A 26,160-nucleotide genomic window follows, 5' to 3' on the forward strand; every position below is an offset into this window, starting at 1 on the left:
GCATGCACACACACACACACACACACACACACACACACACACACACACACACACCAGTCCTACAGAGAATACTAGAAGCAATACTTGAGAACAAAGTGAGGAATAAGCCAGTGTAGGAGGCTATAGCAAGAAAACAAATGAAGCTATAATTTAGAAACACAAAATAGAACTAAAAGAACACAAACAAAAAAGTTAGCCATCCATGGATACCATTCACTAATAACTTGAAACATTAAAGGCCTTCCAGAGATGCAGTGATGCTTGAATTTATGTAAATTAATAAATGTAATTTACCATATAAATGGGCTGAAAAACAAAATCTACATGATTGTTGTAGTAATAAGAGTGGTGGGCTGCGTCCCCGGCACCCGGCCGCCCCCACGGCTAGCTTTACCTGAAATAATTACACGGAAACTGTATTCTTTTAAACACCGCTTGGCCCATTTCTATCTAGCCTCTTCTAAGCTAGCTCTCGCACCTGGACTAGCCCATTTCTAATAATCTGCTGTAGCCCACGAGCTGGCTTACCAGGAATGATCTTAACCTGCGTCTGCCTGGAGTGGGAGAATCATGGCGACTCCTTGACTTGGTTTCTTTCTCCCAGCATTCTGTTCTGTTTACTCCGCCTACCTATGTTTTAACCTATGAGGGCCAGCCAAGCAGTTGCTTTATTACTTAACCAATGAAATCAACAGATTGATATATGACACTCCCACATCACATGATCATCTAATATGATGCAAAAAAGGCCTTTGGCAATTTCCCACACCCCTTCATGATAAAAATTCTGGAGACAATAAGGATACATGGGACATAGTTCAACATAGTAACACCAGTTTTTATCAAGCCTCCAGCCAACATCCACTTAAATGGAGAGAAACACTAGACATTTCTTTTAAAATCAGGAACAAGAGAAGATTATCCATTCCCTTTACCTATTCAGTATATTAATTGACCTCTTAGCTAAAGCAATAAGACACCTGAAGGAGATCAAGTGATTTGGAATTATGTCTGTGTCTTCAGGTAGACAAATAGGAAGGAAAAAAGTCAAAGTATTTTCATTTGCAGATGATATAATTGTGTATGAAAATGACCCTAAAAACTCCACCAGGAAACTCCCACAGCCCGTAAACACTTTCAGCAAAGTAGCAGGATAAAAAATTAACTCATAAAAAACAGTAGCCTTCATATATTCAAGCAATAGGCTGAGAAAGTAATTGAAACAACACCTTTCAAAATAGGCTCAAAAATATCTTGGGTTTACTGTAACCAAGCAAGTGAAAGATTTGGATAATAAGAACTTTAAGACATTGAAGAAAGAAATTGAGGAAGATATCAGAAAATGGAAAGATCTCCTATGCTTTTAGATTGATATGATTAGTATAGTAAAAATTACCATGCTATCAAATGCAGTCTACAAATTCAGTACAATCCCCATCAAAATTCTGACACAATTCATGACAGAAATTCAAGGGACAGTTTTCAGCTTCATAAGGAAATACAAGATCCCCAAGGTAGCTAAAATAATTGTGAATAATGAATGAACTGCTGAAGATAGCACCATCCCTTACCTCAAATTGTACTATAGAGCTGTAGTAATAAAACGGCATGCTATTGTCATAAAACCTATCATGTTGATGTATGAAATCTACCTGAAGACCCAGACATAATTCCAAACACATATGGACACCTGATCTTTTACAAAGAAACCAGAAATGCACATTGGAAAAAAGACATCTTCAACAAATGGTACTGGTCAAACTGGATGTCAACATGTAGAAGAATCCAAATAGATCCATATCTGTCACCCTGCATAAAACTCAAGTCCAGCCGGGCAGTGGTGGTGCACGCCTTTAATCCCAGCACTTGGGAGGCAGAGGCAGGCGGATCTCTGGGAGTTCGAGGCCAGCCTGGTCTACAAGAGCTAGTTCCGGGACATGCACCAAAGCTACAGAGAAACCCTGTATCGAAAAACCAAAAAAAAAAAAAAAAAACCCTCAAGTCCAAGTGAATTAAAGACCTCAACAAAAAACCAGATACACTGAAGCTGGTAGAAGAGAAAGGGGAAAGTAACCGTGAATGCATTGGCACAGGAGACCACTTCCTAAATAAAACACCAATAGCACAGGCACTAAGATTAACAATAAATGGGACCTCATGAAACTGAAAAGGTTTGATAAGACAAAGGATACTGTCAATAAGACAAAACGGCAGCCTATAGAATGGGAAAAGATCTCCACCAATCCCACATCTGACAGAGGGCTAATCTCCAAAATATATAAAGAACTTAAGAAACTAGACATCAACAAATCAAATAATCCAATTAAAAGTGGCGTATAGATCTAAACAGAGAATTCTCAACAGGAATCTCAAATGGCCAAGAAATGCTTAAATAAATGTACAACATCCAGGAAAATATAAATCAAAATGATTATGATATTCCATCTTACATCTGTCAGAATGGCTAGGATCAAAACTACAAGTGACAGCTCATGCTGACAGGGATGTGGAGCAAGGGGGACACTCTTCCATTTATGATAGGAGTGCAAACTTGTATAGCCACTATGAAAATAAATATGGCAGTTCCTCAGAAAATTGGGAATTGATCTACTTCCAGACCCAGCTATACCATTCTTGCATTTATTCCCAAGGGATGTCCCATCCTACCACAAGGACACTTGCCCAACTATGTTCTTATTCATAATAGCCAGAAATTGGAACCTAGGTGTCTCCCAACCAAAGAATGGAAATAGAAACTGTGGTACATTTACACAATGGAGTATAACTCAGCTGTTAAAATGACCTCATGAAATATGTAGACAAATGGATGGAACTAGAAAAAAATCATCCCGAGTAAAGAAATTCCTTTTGTGTTCCTTTCTTCAAAGCATTTATTTGTTTTTCATAAAGGAACTAACAAAATTCAATAAAAAGTAAGCAAATTCACATTTATTTCAATGCTAGAAACTGATCTCATGGCCCTATAGATGATGAGCATTTCCACTACTCCTGAATTATACCTCTACTCCAATTGCTATGCTTCAGGATGATACATTTTTCATTTTACACAAAAGTGTTTCATTTTCCCTCTTATTGAAAATATTTTTTTCTCACCTAATATATCCTGATTGTAGTTTCTTCTCCCTCCACTTCTCCAAGTTCCTTCCTACCTCCCCTCCCAATCTGGTTCCATCACCTTTTTATCTTTCATTAGAAAACAGACAGGCTTCAAAGGGATATTACAAAATAAAAAATAATAATATAAAAAAACCTCACACATTGGAATAGGATAAAACAAACAAATAGAAGGAAAAGATCCCACAAGAAGGCAAAAGAAATAGACCCACTTATTTGTACACTCAGAATTCTCATAAAAATAAGCTAGAAGCCATAAAATACATGCAAAGGAATGGTAGGGCAAAAAGAGAGAAAAATATATAAATTAAATAAAAATTAAAATAAAAAATAAGATTAAAAAGTCATGATATGACATTTTTAAGTAAGGAACCTCCTTATAAATAAAATAAAGCCCCTAAAAAAGATGGTCCTGTGTTGGTTTTCTGTTGGCCATTCACTGTTGGACATGCAGTCTGCCCTTAAGAGTAGTTTTGTTTCCCCAATTGTTTGCTTCCCCAGTGAGACTCCTTTGGAGAAAAGGAAATTTTCCTTTGCAAGTAGTTGTCCATTGGTTGTTGCTTCTGGGTTAGGGATGGAGACATGTATCCACTTCTTTCAAGTCTAGGTTAGGGATGGAGACCTCTATCCACTTCTTTCAGGTCTGGGTTAGGGATGGAGACATGTATCCACTTCTTTCAGGTCTAGGTTAGGGATGGAGACATGTATCCACTTCTTTCAGGTCTGGGTTAGGGATGGAGACATGTATCCACTTCTTTCAGGTCTAGGTCAGGGATGGAGACATGTATCCACTTCTTTCAGGTCTAGGTTAGGGATGGAGACATGTATCCACTTCTTTCAGGTCTGGGTTAGGGATGGAGACATGTATCTACTTCTTTCAGGTCTAGGTTAGGGATGGAGACATGTATCCACTTCTTTCAGGTCTAGGACACCTCTGGCTTACACCTGTGTAGGCCTTGTGCAAGCTACCCCAGTCTCTGTGAGTTCACATGTGCCTCAATCTTTTTACTTAGAGGGCCGTGTTTCTTTGGGGTCCTCCATCCCTGGATTATACACTCTTTTCACCTTCTCTTCAACAGTGTTCCCTGACCCTGAAGGGAGGGATTATATGGAGGCATTGTGTTTTGGGCTGAGTGTCCTACGGTCTCTCATTCTTTGCATATTGTCTGGGTGTGGGTTTCTGTATTTGATCTCATCTGCTGCAGGAGGAAGTTTCTCTGATAGTGGCTGAGCAAGGCACTGATGTATGAGTATAACAGAATGTCATTAAGATTCATTTTATTGGTACATTCTTTTAGTAGAACAGTAGTATTTGGTTTTGCCCTAAGTCTCTGGGCTATTTAGTTTCAGGTTCTTGGTGGCCCAGGCAGAGCTGGGTAAGCTTTCCATCCTATGAATTGGACCTTAGGTCAGATATGTTACCAATTGTTTACTCCCCCAAACGTTGTTCTACCATTGGACTAGCATTTCTTGTAGGCAGGACAGATGGTAAACCAAAGGGCTTGTAGCTGAGTCAGTGTTGGTTTCTCCTATGTGGCACGGAAAGTACCTTCCTCTACCAAAGACACTAGCATGTAGGGGTGAAGGTACTAGGTAGGCACCAACTGAACTTCTCCATATTTAATGAGTTGTGTAGGTGTCTTCAGCAATCGGGCCTTGCCATTAGTTTGTCTTTGCAACAGCCTAGGTTATTTGGGGATTTTCATGGTATCACTTTGGCCAACAACTCAATTAGATGTAACCCATTCCTGGGACTAAAAGCTTTATTTTGTGACAAGAGACATTCTGTTAGAGCTCTGCCTCCCCCATTATTTGGTGATTTCATTTAACTTTCCTTCATATAAATATAGGGTTTTCTATTTTATTAGGCTTCTTCTATACTACCCCTCAACTGTAGCTTAATTTTAGCTGTCTTTCTCCATAATTTACCTTCTCATCCCCCTTTTTCTTCCCCTTTTTCACTTGACCCTGCCTTTTCAGCTCCCCTACCTATACATAGCCATCTTAACAGCTAATAGCCACATATAAGTATTTTTGCCTTTTTGGTTATAGATTGCCTTAGTCAGGATGATTCTTTCCTAGTTTTATCCATTTGCCTGAGAATTTCATGATTTCATTTTCTTAACAGCTGAATAATAATTCTTCTTAATCTCTTCTTCTGTTGAGGGACATCTAGGTTGTTACCAGTTTCTGGCTATTGTGAATAAAGCAGCAATGAACATGGTTGGGCAAGTGTCTTTATGGTAGGTAGGATGAAGCATCCTTTGGGTAGATGCCTAAGAGTGGTATAGCTGGATCTTGAGGTAGATCGATACCCATCTTCCAGAGAAACTGCCACATTGATTGCCATAGGTGCTGTACAAGTTTGCATTCTCTGCAGCAATGGATGAGTGTTCCCCTTACTCCACATCCATGTACCCCATTTTTATTTGGGTTATTTGTTTCCTTGGTATTTAGTTTTTTAAAAGTTTTTTTATATTTTGTGTATTTGTCCTCTGTGGAATGTGTAGTCAGTAAAAATCTATTCCCGTTCTGTAGGCTGATACTTTTTATGAATGACAGTGTCTTCTGCCTTGTGCTTTTCAATTTCATGAGGTACCATTTATTAATTGTTGATCTTAGTGCCTGTACAAACAGTACCCTGTTCAGAAAGTGTTTTTTTTAGAATGTTCGTGTGTGTGTGTGTGTGTATGCATGTATGTATGTATATTTTGTGTATGTATGTTTTTTTGAGACAAGATTTCTCTGTGTAAATCAGACTGGCCTCAAACTCACTCTGTAGTCCAGATTGGCCTCCAAATTACAGAGATCCTCATGCCTCTGCCTCTGCCTCCCCAGTGCTGAGATTAAAGACGTGCACCACCACTCAGCAGGATGATATATTTTAAAGAAAAACACTAATGGTAAGGAATAACAAGTTTGCATTTGAACCTTGTTAATCTAGATGTTATTTTCTTCTTTTTTTTTCTTTAGGTACAAAATGCTAGTGACTTGCTGATCAAACCCCTGGAAACTTTTCGGAAGGAACAAATAGGTTTCACAAAGGTATATTTTTGGTGCTAAATGTATACATGTATAAATGTCTATATAAGGTTATTTCAGATAGTAATTGAGTAGTTGTTTGGGCTGCCATTCATTATTCTGCAATGTTCAAATAAAGATGCTCAGATTTCCCCAAAAGCTAGGAGTTTATCTCTGTGAGTGTTTCCAGAAGAACTTGGAATTTGAATGCTTGGGTGCCCTAATCCATGCGGGTAGGTATCATCTACACATTGAGAGTCTGAGTAGAACAAAGGTATAGAGAAAAGTTGAGTTGACAACTAGGCCACATGACTTGGGGCATGGCCCTTTGCTCTCAGTATAATTGGTTCTTATTCCTTCAAACCCAAATCAGAATCCACAGCAATAACTTTTAAGCTGTTGAACCTTCTTACTATCCTACTGGTATTCCTTACAATTTACATATAGCAGATCATGAAACTTTTTAACCTTCATAATCATTAGATCCAGCACCTTAGGACAAGTTTTTTTCTCTCTCTCCTTTCTCTCTCTCACGCTTTATCTCTCTAACTAATATAGAAATTAGCAATAGGAAGTGTCTGCTGCTGTAACTAGTAAGAGTTATATACCACTTAACAGTGGGAATACATTCTGAGAAATGCATCGTTAGCTGAGTTTATCATTATGTGAACTTCATAGAGAATACAGAACTAGATGGCATAGATCACTCAATGTAGTTTCTTCATACAATTAGGAAATGCAGTAAGCATGAGGTATTTGACAAAGTATATTGTTTAACAGTAAATGTTTTCTAAGGTTTATCCTCTAAAATAATGATAAAGGTATGGTATAGTAAATATATATCCCAGCAACATATTTTTGTTACCATGCAAAGGTATATGATTAGATTGCTAATTTCTGGTTATTGATCCCACAGTATACAGTATCACAGACATATCAGTGATGCCGGATGCTATGATGTTACTATGACTATAATGTCATGGGAATGGCAGAAAATTTTCTACTCTCCTGTTGTCCTTCCTTTCCCTTCCCTTTCTCCTCTCTTCCTCCAGTTACCCTCCCCCTCTTCTGTAATCTCTTCTGTCCCCTTTGTTTTCTTTACTTTTTTTCAGACAAAATGTCAGTGTTGCTTAGGATGGACTCATATCCCTGATCTTTCCTTTTTAGGTCCGCGAACGCTGGGCTTGAAGGCTTGTCCCACCACACCCAATTCTATTATCGTTTGGGCCACTGTCATACATGCAGTGTGTTGTTGAAAAATGTCAAATGTCATTATGTCACATAAGAGTAATGTGGTATTATGTAGCATATAACTATATGTACAACTATGAAGGCACCACTAGAACCACACACTTGGTGGGTTGGAACAGTTTTGAGGAACATACCTGGGGAAGTGGAGAGTGCTCTGGAATGACTTCTATCTGGTAAGGATTCAGCAATAAATGAGGAGACTGATTAAGAAAGCTTCCACTGTCTTAGATTATACTTGACCAATTATGTAGTGTTATGAGAAATGTGGACATTAAGGTGATAGATATAGATCTATTTGTATACTTCTACGTGGAGACATCCAGTTTGACCAGCATCATTTGTTGAAGATATTTTCTTTTTCCAGTATGAATTTCTGTTTTTTTTCTTTATTTAAAAAGTGTCCATCGTTGTGTGGATTCATGCTTGGGTCTTTGATTCAATCCCGTTGGTCCACTGGTCTGTTTTTATCCCAATACCATGCATGCAGTTTTTATTACTATAGTTCTACAGTACAGCTTGATATCAGGGGTGGCAATAACTCCAGATGTTCTTTTATTGTATAGGATTGTTTTAGATATCCTGGATCTTTTGTTTTCCAATATGAAGTTTAGTATTGTACTTTAAATGTCTGTAAAGAATTGTGTAGAAATTTTGATAGGGATTGAGCTGCAGAGATTTTTAAGTGGACTATGTAAGAAGCAGCTTGTTTTCTTCTGCCCAGTAGGAGTAAAATTTAAGAAGAGAAAAAGTGAAGAAGAACTTATTCATTTATTTATAACTGTTACTGATTCTTGGTGGGTTTTTTACATCATTTATCTTGATTCTGCTTATCTGCCCGTCCCCTCACATCTGCCCTCTGCCCATGTGACCGCCCCTTAAAACAAAACAAAATTTAAATTTTAAAAGAAAATCCAAAAACCAAAGAAAACACAAAAATAAACAAAAGAAGAGTCTTGTGGAAGGGGTAGTGTGGCCCGTTGAGTCACCCAGTGCACCCTGTGGTTCATTCTTCTTGCAAGTGTTCATGCAATCGGTCGTTGGTCTGGCTCGAGGCCTCTGGCTTCCGGTACACTATAGATGCTAAGCCCTCGCTGGCTCTCCTTTTAGATATCCTGTTGTTGTCCTGCAGTTTTGGACCTGTAGGTTCGTTCCCTTCACATGCCCCTGAAAGTTCACAGATGGTGTGGATGCTGGGGTGGACTAACTTATAGCCCTGGTTCACAGATGGGGCGGATGCTGGGGTGGACTAACTTATAGCCCTGGTTCACAGATGGGGCGGATGCTGGGGTGGACTAACTTATAGCCCTGGTTCACAGATGGTATGGATGCTGGGGTGGACTAACTTATAGCCCTGGTTCACAGATGGGGCGGATGCTGGGGTGGACTAACTTATAGCCCTGGTTCACAGATGGGGCGGATGCTGGGGTGGACTAACTTATAGCCCTGGTTCACAGATGGTGTGGATGCTGGGGTGGACTAACTTATAGCCCTGGTTCACAGATGGTGTGGATGCTGGGGTGGACTAACTTATAGCCCTGGTTCACAGATGGTGTGGATGCTGGGGTGGACTAACTTATAGCCCTGGTTCACAGATGGTGTGGATGCTAGGGTGGACTAACTTATAGCCCTGGTTCACAGATGGTGTGGATGCTAGGGTGGACTAACTTATAGCCCTGGTTCACAGATGGTGTGGATGTTGGGGTGGACTAACTTATAGCCCTGGTTCACAGATGGGGCGGATGCTGGGGTGGACTAACTTATAGCCCTGGTTCACAGATGGTGTGGATGCTGGGGTGGACTAACTTATAGCCCTGGTTCACAGATGGGGCGGATGCTGGGGTGGACTAACTTATAGCCCTGGTTCACAGATGGGGCGGATGCTGGGGTGGACTAACTTATAGCCCTGGTTCACAGATGGGGCGGATGCTGGGGTGGACTAACTTATAGCCCTGGTTCTGGGCTTAGGTGATAGCTGGGTTGGTCAGCCCACCAGTTTTCCATCTTCATCACTACCTAGGTTTCAGCACTGTCCCAGCTAGCTCAGCCGATGCAGCCTGCAGCAAGGAGTGGGAGCACTTTTGCTCTCAGGTCCTCAGATGCAGGTTGCTTTAACTCCTACCACCAGGGCTAGCTCTATTGTTTTACCCAGATAAAGTGCAGGACCCCCTTTCCTGATTGCTGTAGGGGGCATATGAGAGGGTGGGGGCAGGGGCAGCTCTCCTGCTTTCATGCCTTCAGGGCTGGCTCACCTGCACCCCTGACAACAGGGTCATCTTTAGTGTGCTGTCCAGGCAGGGTCCAGGGCCTGCTGTCCTGCGTGCTGCAGCAGGTGAGGGGCAGGGCTACTTCTCTTATTCTAGTGACCCCAGGGCCAGTTCTTTTGTCTGCTGCGGGTAGCAAGGGGCAGAGGGGGGAAGGGCGTCTTTCCCTCACCCGTGCCACCACATGTCAGACAAGGGGGAGGGTCCGCTCTGCTGCTCTCATGCCCTCAGGGATGACTGACCTGCCTCTCGATTAACAGAGTCAACTCTAGTGTGCTGCCCTGGTGAGCTACACACCTGTGGTAAGGTTGGGGTCTTATTTCCTCTGTATGGGGGTCAATTATCCCTGGAGGTGTGGGATGAGCTCTCCTGTTGCCGTTTTCAGCGAGGGGCAGAGCCAGCTCTCTCAGGCATAGTGAAGGGCAGGGCTAGCTCAGCTCAGCCCTCAGATTTCCATAGGCATGGTTCTTATTACCCCTTGTGCTAACACAGGTCGTGGACATCATCACGGACTCCAGCTCCTGCTGGACCATGGACCCAGACATGTCCCTGAGCAACAGCTCAGGCCTGGACATCTCCATGCTCCCAGGTAGCACACAGACTACTCAGATCAGTATGTCCTTGGCAGTGGCATGGCCCTTGGACACTGAGATGGTCCTGGGTGGTCATCCACATGACTCTAGGTGTCACTGGAATCACAGACATCACCTGAGACCCTGACTACCTTAGGACCATGGACCCAGACATGCCCCTCGGCTGCAGCCCTAGACAAGAGGACAGCATGGCCCTGTGTGAGAGCACAGGCTACTCATATCTGCATGGCCCCTGTTGCAGTGTGCCTTTTGGATACCATCATGGACCCAGGTGACAGCACAGACCATAGGCCTGGGTGGTAGTAGCCCAGGTCCTGGACATCACCTTGGACTTGGGTGGCAAGCAGGTCATTTATGTCAACCTGTTCCTTACCACCCTCACCTCTTCAAGTCCTCCTCTCTTCTTAGCTCATGAACTTTTTTTGCACCCCCCCTTTTCACACACACACACACACACACACACACACACACACACACACACACCTCCACCCTGTACTTGCTCACCATAATAGTCCCCTGATACCTGGTGGACTCCTGGTTGAGTCACGGGTGGCACTTGTTGAGTCCCACTCACCCAGCTGCAAAGCATGGCCCAGAGACGTTGCTTTGCACCTCTGGTGTGCCTGGGACTAGAGACCACGGGCTTGGTATGACGGCAGGATCTACCATCTGTGTTCTCCATCGCTCAGGCCTGAAAAGTGCTGAGCGGCTCCTGGTTAGTTGCCCCTCCCCCAACTAGAGATCTGGGGACAGGGATCTGTCACTCAGGTCAGGAAAGTCTGAATAAATAAGGACTTTGTAGGCAAAAATGAACCAGAACTTTTAAATACTTGGTCCAGTGTATTCATGTTGCAAAGAACAAGAAATCAGGTTCTGAAGAGAAGTTGAGATTAGTATGGTTGGGCCTAGAGATGACAGTGGTTAAGAGCTTGGGCATTGCTTTTGTGGAGGAGTGGGGTTAGGTTTACAGCTCCTACATTGAACCCCTCAAAGTTGCCTGTAACTCCAGCTCCAGGTAATAGAACACTCTCATCTGGACTCCATGGAAACCTTCACTCGTATGCATATACCCACATATAGTCATATACTACATACAGTCTACATAATTTAAAAATAATGAAAGTGAATCTTTAAAAAAGATTCCCATGGCATGAGCTGAGGGCCTAACAAGTTATCTCAGTGCAAGGCTACACAGATGAGATTACGCCAACACTACCACCTGAGACTAAAGGAAACAGAAATTAGAACCTCAAGATCCCATGGAGTTTGCCTTGTTTGATTTTCAACTTGGAATCCATCACTGCTCCCTTCTACATTTCTGTCTTCTAGAATGGGGATGCCTGTCTTATGCCCATACCTGCATTTTTTTGAGAAGAAGCTTTCTTATTTTGGCATCAAAGGCCCACAGCTGAAGATAATTGTATCTCAATTATCAATCATATCTAGGTTGTATCATAAAGTGAATATGTTAAACTTTGAACTTTGGACATTTGAACTGATACTGGACTAAGATGCCCTTTGAAGTTGTTGAGATGAAATTACTGTATTTTGCCTTTAAGAGAGGAGTGAGATTGGTGAGGATTGGGGTAGGCAGAATATTGTTTGTGTCTCCCCAATTTTTAATGTAGAAATCCTAAACGCTGTAAACATTTTAGTTTCCTTTTAGAGTTCAGTTGTTCCATTTAGCAAATGAGAGGCAGGAAAACAGTAGCCAGCATCCCTGGGCAGAGCCTTTTGCATTCTTTCTGGGACCACAGCATTCCTGAGGGCACCTGGCAGTGAGATGAATGAAACCTATACAAGACAAATATGATGATGAAAGTTATAGAGTTAGTTTCAGTGGCCAGGATTGGGATATGAGCATCTTTTTAGCTTCATATTTTACTCCTTTGCAAGATAGGATCTCGTTATGAAGACCAGGCTGGCCTGGGATGTCTTTCTGTTCTTCCTTTTTCAGCCTCCCTAATGTTGGAATTACTGGTGTATACTGCCTTTTCCAACTACATCCTTCTATTAAGTTATGCTGTCTAGATCTGTGCTGCCTAGTAGTTTTAAATTGTGTGTGTGCGTGCGTGTGTGTGTGTGTGTGTGTGTGTGTGTGTATTTTAAGTTAGAGTCTCTCTATGTAGTGTAAGTAGGACTCTAGGCTGGCTTCTTACTCTTGATTCTCCTGCCTTAGACTCTTGAGTGCTGGGCTTGCAGGTATGTACAAATGTACACCGTTTGACTTACCCTTATGATAGCCACTGGATGTTTTAAGTTTCCAGTACTCAATGTTGTTAGTCTCATTTTAAATACTTAGTAGTCACAGGTGGCTAGTAGCTATTTCATTGGAAAGCTTATGTATCAACCCTGCTCATCATTGAACGGTCTATTGTACAGTGCTATGCCAGCTAATTTCAGTTTCATTGTCCCTGGATCTCTTCCATTAGTTAATATGTTAGAAAGGGATATGAATACTTATGAGTTTAATCTTTTTCAGCCTAGTGCGCAAAACTATTCCCATCACATACCCAGCATGTAACCAAAGTATTCTTTCCTTTGTAGGTTAAAATATATCATCTTGACCAAGCATCCAGTCTTAATATTTGGAATAAGAATATACCATACAGTGTTATTATTGGAATCCCATGGCAATCAGTTTGGATAAAGACTATGAAATTAGCAGTGTAGAAATAGGAGTGGCAGGCCGCTTCCCGCCACCCGGCTAGCTTTACCTGAAATAATTACACGGAAACTGAATTCTTTTAAACACTGCCTGGCCCATTAGTTTCAGCATCTTATTGGCTAATTCTCACATCTTGATTAACCCATTTCTATTAATGAATGTAGCACCATGAGGTGGTGGCTTACCAGGAAGGATCTTAACCTGTGTCCATCTTGGAAAGGAGAGCTATAGTGTCTGCTTGACTCAGCTTTCTTTCTCCCAAAATTCTGTTCTGTCTTCCCTGCCTACCTAATTTTCTGTCCTATCAAAGGGCCAAGGCAGTTTCTTTATTAACCAATGAAAGTACCAGATTGACAGATGACCCTCCTCCATCATAGCAGGGAAGAGATTTATTGTCAGGTCAATTAGAATCCCCAAGGTCATTGAGATATAAAAACTATGAAATGGAACGCTGAGATGATAGCTTAGTAGTATAGTGGTTGCCTAGCACATATGAGGCTCTGTGCTCTATGCCCACGCCTCACATGAAAAGGCAAAGGAAAATGTGAAGAAAGGGCAAGATAAGTAGTGAATGTGCTCCTACTCCTTGATACCATGACGGAAGCTAATATAAACATGCAAGCATAGTGGGTGGTCTAGATAGCCCAGAGATACTGTGTTCTGCTAGTTTCATCTGGCGTCTAACTAGTATTTTTTTTAATTTTTTAATATTTATTTATTATATGTATAATATTCTGTCTGTGTGTATGCCTGCAGGCCAGAAGACAGTACCAGACCCCATTTTAGATGGTTGTGAGCCACCATGTGGTTGCTGGGAATTGAACTCAGGACCTTTGAAAGAGGAGTCAATGCTCTTAACCTCTGAGTCATCTCTCCAGGCCTCTGAGCCATCTCTCCAGCCCGTGTCTAACTAGTATTAATACTTATTTGGGGGGAAACATAAAATTAAAAGACACAAGAAGCTTGGAAATTACCAATGCGATAGAAAAATAATTGTCATTTGTTAAATTGCATGACAGTTATTATCTGACACTGAAAGGGGTTGAAGTGTTTGGAGACCCACCTCTCAGACTTGCTTTCAGTCCTGCATGAGAGCAGCAATAGGAAAGTCCGGCTATACTGTAGTGGTGAACGGTCTGTCATACAGAAAGGGAAATTTTGTGGTATGTTTCGTATGCACCCGGTCTATTAGTTTGATGATGTTATACACACTGTCTTCCCACAGCAGACTGAAGTAGGACTTAAAAATTTATTGTCCTAGTAAAGAGACTGAGACTCTGAAGGGTTAAAACAACCAACAGTCTTTTTTGAATCCTAAAGACCCCTCTTTATCAGTGGGGCTAGCCTGTACCACTACAAAGACTAACTCAGTGTCAGAATTATGTCTCAAATACCTAGAATTTTTCTGACCATGAAATCTAGGGTAGAGGAAATTACACTTCACTACGGGCAAGAAAAGGAAGTTATTATTCTGTTGGTCTGTGTTTGCTTTCTAGTTCCAAATTCATCCCTCCATATCTCTATATCTGTATCTGTTCTGCGATAACAGACAGTTCCTTCAGTTATCACTCTATAGTTAGCATGGTTTTAAGCTTTCATGGTAGACAGTACTGTAGGTGGAGGGGTCTTTCTCCAAGTTTTTAGAGGCTGCCTGGTGGGCTGCTGCAGTGGTGGACCTCTGATTTAGCTCTTTTCTCAGAACACTTAGTGTGTGTCGCTGACCTTGAAGCTTCCATTATACTAATGACATTCTGCATGTGCAGCAACCCCGAAAGGCCTTGCACACCCATGGTTTTCTCTAGACTTCCTCTACAGTCACCCTCTTCCCCTGCCATGGGACTGTCTGATGTATGAAGCATTAGAATGAAACATCGATCTCTATGCTGGGCCTTTATATACTCTGATTATGCTTAGGTGATTCCCCCTGAGCCAGGCAGGTCCCGTGAGGCTCATCTACATCTTACTGTATCCCCCTCTTTTCTGCAAACTGTGTGCTGGTTATCTCTGGAGAGATAAGTGAGTATAAACTACCAAGCCTTAGAATTAGACTTTGCTTCTACTCAGGGAGTTATATTGCCATGTTCTCTATCCAGTTTTGTCTCGAATATCTTCTTTAGCCTGGGACCCATATAAACTTTCCTTAAAGTTTATAGTTACTTTGTTGTAATTATTCCCCCCTCTTTTGTATTACTGAAAATAGAACCTAGTATCTTGTATATTCTGGGCAAATGCTCTACCCCCTGAACTATAATCCCCCATTAGAACTTTTTGTTTTGAGACAGTGTCTCAATAAACTACTGGTCTTGCACTCATTCTGTAGTCTAAGCAAGTTTAAAACTTGTTATCCCACCCCTGACCCCGAGCCTTAGCCTCTAGAGTAGCGGAATTACAGGTCTTTACCAACAGGCCTGCCTTGTAATAATTCTTGGTAATACATTCTGTTCTAATTGGGCTGGAGATGAATACACAGAACTGCTGCCAGCCAGTTTGTGGCTTCACCAGCTGTTGCTAGGTACTGTCACCAGTGACAAAGAAACATAGCCAGTGCGCCCTACCAACAGCGTCCTGGGGAGGTTCCATCCCTCTGAGGGACTTCTATTCAGGTAAAGAGATTTTTTTTGACTATGTTATGGAAATGAATTTCAGGATGAATCATTATAAATCAACATTAGTGAATTTTAAAGTATTTATATGAGATCTATATGAATAAGCTAGAATATGATCTTAAGATAAGACGTGGGCTTTTCCAGAGACTGTAATGCTTAGATTTCCTTATAATGGCTATTTATATGATCTTGGGAGGAGGAAATGGAATGAGAAAGGGAGATGTAATTATATTTTAATAAAAAATAAACTTATATTACTTAGAGAATATGATTTACAACAAGATTTTGAGATTAAGCAAAGCTTATGTAAACTTTGAAAGTTAAGTAAAAGTATTTTAACTAGTGCATTTATGTTTTTAATGAAGTTTCTTTTGTCAATGAAATAATTCATTTTTGTTTCTTTAAAATTGTTCATGGGCCTGTGGCTATCTTGCTGTTTATTTTTGAGATTATGATTTAATTACATTTCTTTGTTCCCTCCCTCTTGAACACTCCCATATATTGAACTTTCCCACTCTAAATTCAAATTCATGGCCGATTTTTCATTAATTGTAATTGCATGCAAATATGCATTTGCATACACACATATACATATATACATATTCCTCAACATACCCTGTTAAATCTATATAATGCTAGATAAGTCATTTTTGAGATATACTCTCTAGTATCTCTTCCTTTATGCCACCATGCTCCCCGTCTTGATAATGCACTGAACCTCGGAACTGTGATTCACCACTACAACTAAATTGTTTTCTTTTTAAGAGTTGCTGTGCTCATGGTGTCTCTTCACAGGAATAGAAACCCAAACTAAGACAGCTCCCTTAGCCTTGGGGAGGGGAACATAGCGATAGATGTCTCATTTGTGGCACTTAATCCATGCAGTTTGACAAGCTATGAACTTCTGTGTTAGCAATCATCCACTGAACACAGAACCTTCTCTGATGAGGTCTGAGAGTAGCATTAATTTATGAGAGAAGGGAATTTAGAGAGCAGTTTGATACTATGCTCATTTACTAGAATAACAGTAGTAGACTCATTCTTGAAGCCTGTTAACTCTCCAGCCATAGATTATGTCCAGGACAGTGCCAAGCATGTGTTTCCTCCTGTAGAATTGGACTTAAATTCAACTAGGAAGTAGCTGTTTACCTCTGTAACATCCTCCTACATGTCTAGCAATTTATCTGTTCCTTCCTGTTTCCCAGCTTCTCTTAGGATGTAAGTTTTCAAAGTATTTCCGAATAAGTCTGGATTTTATGGGAACTTATAACATAACCCCTTTCATCTCTAATTTTATTAATTTTAATCTTCTCCTTCATTTGATGATGTTAGCTAAGGATTAAACTTTTACTTCTTCATTGACTTTTCTGTGCTGGGAATTGAATATTACATATGCCACTAAACTATTTCTTTTGATGGTAACTTTGTGAGATAAAGATATTAGTATGTTCCTTTACCTCTCTGTATTGCCCACATTGTTTTTGGCAGTCAAACTTTCTCTTTCCAATTTGGGATTGTTGTAGTACCCTTACATTAGTTTGGACATATTAGTGAAATAAAATATCACTTAGTTTATGTTACACTGACAGAAGGCAGTTGTAAAATTGTTGCAAGTTTCCACCCGCGTTTCTTTTTCTGGTTTATATTGGATAAATCTATTTGCTAGTTGCGGTAGCTAGGACATACCAGAAATTATCTTGGTGAGGATGTAGCTCAGTTGATAGAATGCTTGCTGAACATGAAGCCCTGGGCTCAATGCTCAGCATCAAATAAACCAAATGAGGTGGTGTATTCCAATAATCCCAGCACTCAGAGGCTGAAGGTAGAGGGATCAGAAGTTCAAGGTCATTTTCTTTACATAGTAAGTTCAGGGCCAGCTTGGGCCACGTGAGACCCTGTTTAATGAAAAAAAAAGAAACTTCCTTGAAATTTCTTTTCGATTAGACTGAATTACTTACTTTGTCTGCTTACTTTATGTTATATCTCTCTTTTTATAAGACATTGTCTTGCTGTATCTCATTTGCTGGCTCGGTATTTGATGGACAGCCCAGGCTGCCTTTTAACTTATGACTATCCTCCTACCTCAACCTCTTAAGTACAGGTAAATTCTTTTCCTCTTACTTCTAAAATGACCCACTGCATATAAGATTTTGGAGTTTTCCCCAACCCCTCTGTACGTCATAGCTGTCAACTGATGGAGAAAACTCTTCTTAACATAATCTCCCTTACATCTACCATGTAACTTCCCCATTCCCTGACCCAAGATCAAGGGGGACAAGCAAGGCTTAATTTAGCTCTCTTCACACATAATGAGTCTTTCATTCTGCAGGGTAGAATGCTGGACTGTCCACTAGAGATGGCAGAATAAAGATGCAGTGATCCCTTCTAGACACATGACAGGGAGAGTATTTGTGCCCTTGGATTCATATTTTTTGAGTCTTGTCAGAGTTGCCCACAGTATGATGTTTTCATTCTTAAGAATTCTCTTGCCAAAGAGGAACAGATCCTGAATGAGGCCTTTGTTTAGATTTCTGGTGAGACCAGGGCCAAATCTTCTGACTAGGACCTCTGAGTATGCATTTAACCCTCTTTTAGAGTTAAAGCTGGCATAGAAGCAACGATGCAGTGTGTTTTTGTTCAATAGATAGCGGGCAAGAGGCCACCGGCAGCAGGACCTGGGTGTGTCACTCTTCTTGCAGTTCCTTCTTTGTGAACAGAGTTTATAAAAACAGTTTCAAGAAAAGGGCTGTTCTGCTGGTAGATGATGCTGAGAAAACCCAAACCATAGAGAAAAAAAATGAAGCTAGCACTTTGAGCAAATAAAGCCAAAGGTTATTAGTGCTGGCTCCCACTCCAAAAGCTACTGCATGCCCTTGGAGATTGGAAGGAAGCAGCCCCCAACAGCTTTTAAGAATTTGCATCACAGATGTCCTGCATGTTTTGGAACTGGTGGTCACTAGAATGCATTAGAAGGGGAAGTCAACTAGTCAAGGTTTCTGAGCTAAGTTGCTGTGACAGTGATCCATAAATGATTTAGATGTCAGCAACAAATACTGTATATGCCTTATAGTAATAATTACTGTTTACTAGGGACTTGCTATATGTTTTATTTGTTAAATATTATTATCTATAGCCTATAGATGAAAAAATCATGATACATAGTGAACAAGTAACTTGCTTAGGAAAAATAGCTATTAAAAAGAGAAAGCATCAATAAGATTTTTGGTACTTCAGATACCTTTTTCTTGCTGTCTTGAAGATGGACACTTAAAAGAAATCCCACACTAGCTCAGAATGAGTATAACAGAGGGTTATTTATTTAGGCGTAGACTCACGGATTACAGTCCTCTGTTCGAACAGGGAACAGCAACCAAATCCCACATCCAGAAGAGAGGGCAGATGAACACTTTACATTTGCATATATAGTATAAGAGGCCACACCCAAGTGGGCGGGTAACTTAAAGGCTACGGGTTGTAGGAATTACTACAGCACTTGCCCCTTTTGTTTAAATAAGAAATTTCTAAGCCTAATACAAAGTTATATCCAATAAGAACAAATATCGGGTATAAAAATTAGAATTACAACCAGCATAAACAATATTAAGCAAGAAACATGTGATAGATGTTTCAATATTTATCCCATCCTAATAAGTTTAAGTCTTATATAATAAATAACTTGGTCAAGTCATGAGAAGAGAGTAACTACAACTATCTAGTCTTCAACCACATTGAAGATCCGAGAAGGAAAATAATATTATTTGAGTAAGCATGAAATGCAATCAAGAAACTTCCAAAATGTGTAACAAATGACAAAGACAACTGGTTACCTGGGCAACCACCCAAAGTCTCATTTGCAACTTTGGCTGAAGGCCTAGTGTAACTGAAAGACCATTTTTAAAGGCAGGAAAATTTTCAAAACCTTCTTACCCTGTCTTGGCAAAAATTGACAGTCTTTTATCTTGTATCCTGCTTGTCCTGTCTCCAGGCATCATGCATTTTGTCAGTGGTCAATGCATGGGCAGTTCCTTGCCCAAAGGCCAGTTTTGCTAAGAAGAAAACAAGCTCCAAGTGGTGTGTCTTGGGTGCTTAACATTCTCTCTGTAATAGATTGGTGCTGCCAGGAGCATTTGTGTCTCATGTCAACAGAACCCTAAGTTATTTAAATGCCATATTTTACAGCTCTTTGAAGTGGTTGAAGATTACCTATCTATGCCGAATACAATCTCTGTGTATCTAAAGAACCTGAGTAGTCTAAGTATGACGAACATAGATGACTGTTGACCTATAAATCTTAATACTTATATAACTTAAAGACTAATACTTCATATTAAATATTAAACAATCTTTAAACAACTGTGCAACAAATGAGGACAATGATCTTGAAATGTAAACAGTGTATAAGTATCTTGATCAGAAGTAGAAATGTATATTGCAATATGATAAATATATCTTAAAATTGTATCAATATACAAAATGTCTTAAGCAGAGGTAGAAGCATGAATACATACGATATGACAAAATAACTTTGCCTTGGTATACAAATATTGTAGACAAAAAAAGATAATTTAAGTTTGTATCAATATGTAAGAATCTATACCAATGTAAATTACCTATAATTAATAGCTCACAAATATTCACTCTATTACTCACCATTATTGTTAGTGTAAGTAAGCTCACACTAATCTATTATCCCATCCAATTTCTTTTTTTTAAAAAAGAGATTTCTGAGCTTACCTAATTTTCCCCCAATCCCAACCCTATAACAACCCCTAAATGATGCCCCTACCTAACCCTGAGGACAAACTTTGTTAGGATAGGTGATGTTGTCTTCTAGAATTACTTCCAGCTGTCATGGAGGCGATGTTCTTTCTATGGGATTCTGTGAAAGTAAAATGATGGTTAAGTTCCAAGATTACTGTCTGGCATAACTACAAATAGTCTCCAGGTATTTGGTAGGATTTTTCTGAGGTTCCTATTTGGAGTTCTGGCCAGAACACTGTAAAAAAAATGTACTATTTCACCTAACCGAGTTGGAACCATCTTGAGTAGCTGGTACCCAAAACAGGTCTTATAGTAGCACTATCAGCATCATGATGCCATATCAACTAGGTGGAGTTGTTGTTGTGGGGCCTCCAGTTTGTCTTCTGTTAATGACCACTGTTTTACCCATATTGGTTTCTCAGTTAACCAGTTAAAGGTAGGGCTGTTGGTACCTCTGAAGGTTTTCTCATTGCTTTGTGTTCTTGTATAGCCTAAATGGCTGGTGACCTTTGGTACCTTATAATATCCTTCTCAAAATTATGAGTTTCTGGGACTATAGGAATGTTAATATGGGTATTCCATTGCTGCAGCAGGTAAAAACCCATAAATTCACTGCAATATTAGCCACATATAGCCTCAGCCTTCTGCTCTGTCCTTCTAGCCCTATGGATTCAAGCCATCTTGTGCTTTGTTTCACTTGAGATAGGGTTCCAGTTCCTAGTAATTGAACATCTGCCTCATGAAGAGGCCAGTTTGGATGCCAAGATTCTGGAGTAATCATACTCATGTCTGCACCTGTGTCTATCAAAGCCACAATTACAATTCCATTTATATGCACTCTTAGCTTTTGTCTTTGATCATTTATAGAAGTCTGCCAGAATATACGTTTCCTATTAGAAGTTTTGATTTATCCTCCATGTTTTTTTCCCCATGATTCAGAACAGTAGGATCTTTTTCAGAAGGCTCTGGATCTTTTAATTTTCCTAGTGAGACATGTCACCCAAAGTGACTGGCAATGACTGGACCATTTTTGACTTGGGGTCCTGTGAGAGACCCCCCAAGGAGTTTCCCAATGCTATCCAGTTGCCTTGTTTGTCTTTTGTTGATCTGCATTCATTGGTCCAATGTCGGCTTTTGCCACACCTTCTACATATACCTAAAGGCTAAGTCTTCCTATTCTTGCCATTCCCAGAGGAGATATTATTCCTAGGAATTCCTTGTCTACAGTCCTTTCTCCAATGTCCTATTCTACTACAATTAGAACAATTGACATTTTGGTGTCTCCTCAATCCTTTGGAAATTGCTTCTCCTACTCAAGATTTAGTATTATAGTCAAATGTCTCAATGTTCATTGTATGCAGGATCCATTCATCCTTTGATGCTGATCTAATCTTTCAAGGGTCCAAGTATCTTTTTGCATTCTAAGTTTGCATTTTCAAAAGCCAAAACTTCAATAAGTATTCATCTAGCATCTAGGTCTGTTATTCCTATTCATACAGCCTTAGTTAAGCTTTTTAATAACTCACTAAAGGGTTCTCTCTTGCCCTGTTTAACCTTGGTATACAATTCAATTCATTTTCCTAGTTCTTGGATCCTGTCTCAAGCATTTAAGGCTGCTTTGTTGCATAGGGACAAGATTTGTTCATCATAAAGAGCTTGAGTCAACATAAGTGCCCTCACCAAGAATTTGATCTTGGAATGTCTCAAATCCTTTTGCTTTTCCCTGTTGTTCTAAAATTTTAGCCTCTTCCCTGAAGTAACATTTAAATATCAGTTGAGGCCCATCATCCAGGACTGCTGAAACTAACTGAAGCCAGTTATGTGGCATAGCTTTAATGCTAGAAGCCCATATCTTTATCATCTCCCTAACAAATACAGAATGCAAGCTGTAAGTTACTATTGCATGCTTAATTTCTTTTAGACCATGCATTCCTATAGGTATCCATCTACCTTTTGTGGATCCTTTTGGGCCTTTAGGACTTGATGTTTTGTCAGAGTGGATTATAGGGTAGGAGGCTAAAACCCTTGGTGAGTCATCTCTGACAGATACTGGTGATGTTAAATCCTGTCCTTGTACCTTCTTTCCCTGCTCATCAGCTCCAATAATTTCCTCAATCATTTCAAATCTTTTTACTACTGTCTTTTTAAAGCCTGAATCTCCTGGCCTGTATATATCTCTAGTGATTTCATTGAGGCACCTAGCCTCTGGTTCTCATTCTGCACATGTGATTCCAAGGTCTGAAGTTTTTTCTTTAAAGATAACATGTCATCCTTGGACATTATTTGGATAGCATGCAGATTGCCTTCCTGGAGAGATACACTATCTGCTAACCTATCATAACTTTTTAACAAATTTTGATTGTCAAATTCAACAGTATGAATTCTTTCAGAAAATTTATCAGCATCCTTTGACATGGATTCAATTTTGTCTGTCAAATTATTGTTACCTTTTCCAATAGTATTAATTTTTTCAGGTAACTTTTGATTTTCAATGGTATTAATCCTGTCAGCTAGCTGTTCATTATTAGTCTGTAAAAACTGTATCACTTCTAAAAGTGCCTCACTTTTGGCTCTGTTATCAAACCATTTTCTTAAGGATATAATATGAAGAAAAAAAACTGAGTCCCGATATCCAATAAGTGGTATCCAATATGATATCACAATAATCATTATAAGCCTTGCAGAATACAATCCATAGTATTAGCCAAAAAGTTACTAAAAATCTTCCATGGTAATGTTGTCTGCTAATATATAACTTTCAAGTTTATTGATTTATTAATTACCTGTTATGAGGTCTGGTAAATTGTTTTGTGTGTAATAATCTTTATTGCCCAGCAGGTGTCATGGTTTCAGAGTCACCACTAGCTACACAACCTGCTGCCACGAATGGTCCTGAGCCGTTTTGGTTTTCTTGCCTTGGTGCTGGTTAAATACTGAGAAATATGCTTTGCTTGACAAATTAAAAGCAATTAAATTAATTCCCTACATGGAGCAAGAAGCCCAGAACTCACAGGCAGGGAGCACAAACTGGAAGCTGCACAAGTCACCAAGGGGCAGGGAATGTGGCAGTGGGGGAGGCGATTTGTGCAAGCTTGGGAAATTTCCAAGTCACCACACACAGTTAGCTCTGCTATAGTTGGGGTATTACTAAAAACCTCTTAGGTAAAAGCAAGTCAGGTGGGCATGGATGGGAGACTTTCTGAGCTGTGGACTGGTTAGGCCTTTAAGTGGTCCACCTGTTTAGGTGTGATGTTTGGATCCACATGGGTGCCAGATGAAGATGGACACTTAAAAGAAATCTCACACTAGCTCAGAATTGAGTATAATTTAGGGTTGTTTATTTAGGGGTAGACTCATAGATTATAGTCCTCTGCTTTAACAGGGAACAGCAACTGAATTCTGCAGCCGGAAGAGAGACTGGACACGAGCTTTACATTGGCATATATAGTATAAGAGACTGCGCCCAAGTGGGTGGGTAACATAAAGGCTACTGGCTGTAGGAACTCCTGCAACACTGTTGTGTTCATTTATCTTCTGGAAATGCAAACAGCTTTCTCTTTATCTCAGCTAGAGCACAGGTGACAGAAAAGTTAATGATTTCATTCAAGTCCAACGTAGCAAACCAAGGAACTCTGTTACTAATAGAGCACAGGTAAGAGCTTATTTATGGGAACCTGGGTGACTCCCAACAGCTGCATCACCACACCCAGTGTCATCCCATGAATGACAGCTTTATGGGAGCTAAATCATGGAGTCTCCCCTGTCTCCACTTTATTTAACTTTGTATTTCCTGTGTACTCCAACATCCTCCAAGATGACTTGCTGCTGGATTAGGACAAGGCAGAGTAATAGCTGGACTCCTAGGTGAGGATCTTGTGGCCTTTTTCTCCATCCTTTTATTAGAGGGTGTCTAATAAAAGCAGCTTTATTTCTGTTACCATAAACATGGCTATCCTTGCAATGACTTGTTATGGCTAACTGTCTATTTTCTTTTCAACCTAGCAATGGGGTAAGCACACTATCTATGTCTTAAAGGAAAACATCATACTATAATGCTATAGCACTGACCTTTGATCTTAGCCTTTTAGCCTTGTCGTGAGAAGTTTACAAAGTGGTTGATGATGCCTATGAATGTTTGAGTAAATAAATATATTGGGGCCAATTTTATTGCAGTTAGGAGATCAGTTGAGCTAGACCTGTTGTATGCCATTATGTGGATGAATGCAACAAATAACATGCTGCAGTAAAAGAAGAAGTGCTGTCAAATATTGCATGCTAGATGGATAAGTTTCTATACAGCTCAAAACCAGCCAAACAAAGTGATCATGGAAATTAAATTTATAAATACAACCTGCTGTGTCTCTTTAGTGTCGCTCACATGTATTTGGTTTATGGCTGACCACTTGGGATTGAATAATGTATCAGGGTCCTTGTCCCTGGAGATGACTAACTCTTACTCCCTCAGCAGCCATTAATTGCTCTTTATCTAGAGGCGGGGCCTTGGGAGATTTCCCCCATCCACATTGGCATGTTGGCTGGTGCTGTCTTTACTCAGATCTTGCTTAGGAAGCCATATTGTTGAGATTTCCTGGGTACCACTTCCCCATCTTGCAGTCCTCCATCTTTCCCAATCTCTCCAGTCCCTTTTCTGTGGTGTTTCCTGAGCCTTAGGTGTAGGGGTTGTGCTGTAGCTGTATCAGCCGGGGGCTGAGCACTCCATGGTCAGTTGTTCTCTGTTTGTCCAGTTGTGAATTTCTGTAATAGTCTCCACCTGCTGCAAAAGAAGCCTTTTAGATGAGGGCTGAGAGCTGTACTCATCTGTGGGTATTTGGAATACAGTTCGAAATTACACTAGTTTAGGAAAGTGACAATAGTAAATTTTCCTCTAGGGTCCATGGCTTCACCAGCCACAAGTACTTGGCTAGGTTTATTGTACCATACATGAATTCTATTCTATTGAATGGGCCTTAAGTCCAATTAGATAGCTATTTATTAGCCCTAATAAATAAGTTCTACTATTGTCCCTTTGAAGTATCTTGATATTTTAATCATTTCTGTGGTTCATCGGTGTCATAGATGGGTAAGACTATTGATTACTTTTCTCTCTGGGCTGCTTGCATAGCTCCTTCTGATACTATGAGAGCTAGTCCTCGGGGAGGAATATTTCAGGTCAGTTTCAGCTGAATTCCTCCAAGTCCCATGTCTAAAGTTTGTGCTGGATTCAGCAATTAGGTCTTCCTTTCCAGGAGGAAACCAAGGGCAATGGGAGCAGCCTGCATTGTTTTGAGAGTCTCTTTGGCTCCCCTGATGAGCATCTTGAAATGAAGCATTGAGGTTTTTTGTTAGATAGTTTATGACTTTTTGGGGAGCATTGTCACCCCAAGTTGCCTAACTTTATTTAAAAACATGTACACACACACACATACACACACACACACACACACACATCATCATCATCATCGTCGTAGTCATCATCATCATCATCACTGTCCTGGTAATGGTTAAGCATGCATGAGCAGTCTGTTTATGGCTGTTCTCCAGTTGTTCCTATCCTGGGCAGTCCTAGATGTTTGTGTTATTGTCATACACAAGGTTCCACAGTCTTCCTTTATGCTGTCTATCCAGCATTTTTTGGACCTTCCTCTTCGCCTTATCCCATGCTTTCCTCCAAGCAGTACTGTCTTTAGGTATCTGCTGTCATTTATTCTTATAACATCGTCGAAGTATCTCAAGCTGTATCCTATAATTTACTTCCTTCTGTTGGTGGAGATATTTCTTAATGTCATTGTTACACAGCCTATCTTTTTGTGTGACGCCTAGAATCCTCCTGAGACCTGCCATCTCAAACACATCTAGCCACTATT

At 40.3% G+C, this 26,160-nt stretch overlaps 1 protein-coding gene across 1 annotated transcript in view; it reads left to right on the forward strand.

The window, feature by feature from the left end:
• Ophn1 (oligophrenin 1) overlaps nt 1-26,160 on the forward strand; it is a 347,400-nt gene that overhangs the window by 128,031 nt on the left and 193,209 nt on the right. Inside the window, exon 5 of the mRNA XM_075958789.1 lies at nt 6,109-6,180. Within this exon, the coding sequence (XP_075814904.1) occupies nt 6,109-6,180 (72 nt within the window). The remainder of the gene's footprint in view (nt 1-6,108; nt 6,181-26,160) is intronic.

This window comes from Microtus pennsylvanicus, chromosome X (assembly GCF_037038515.1).
Source record: "Microtus pennsylvanicus isolate mMicPen1 chromosome X, mMicPen1.hap1, whole genome shotgun sequence".
Classification (NCBI taxonomy): Eukaryota; Metazoa; Chordata; class Mammalia; order Rodentia; family Cricetidae; genus Microtus; species Microtus pennsylvanicus.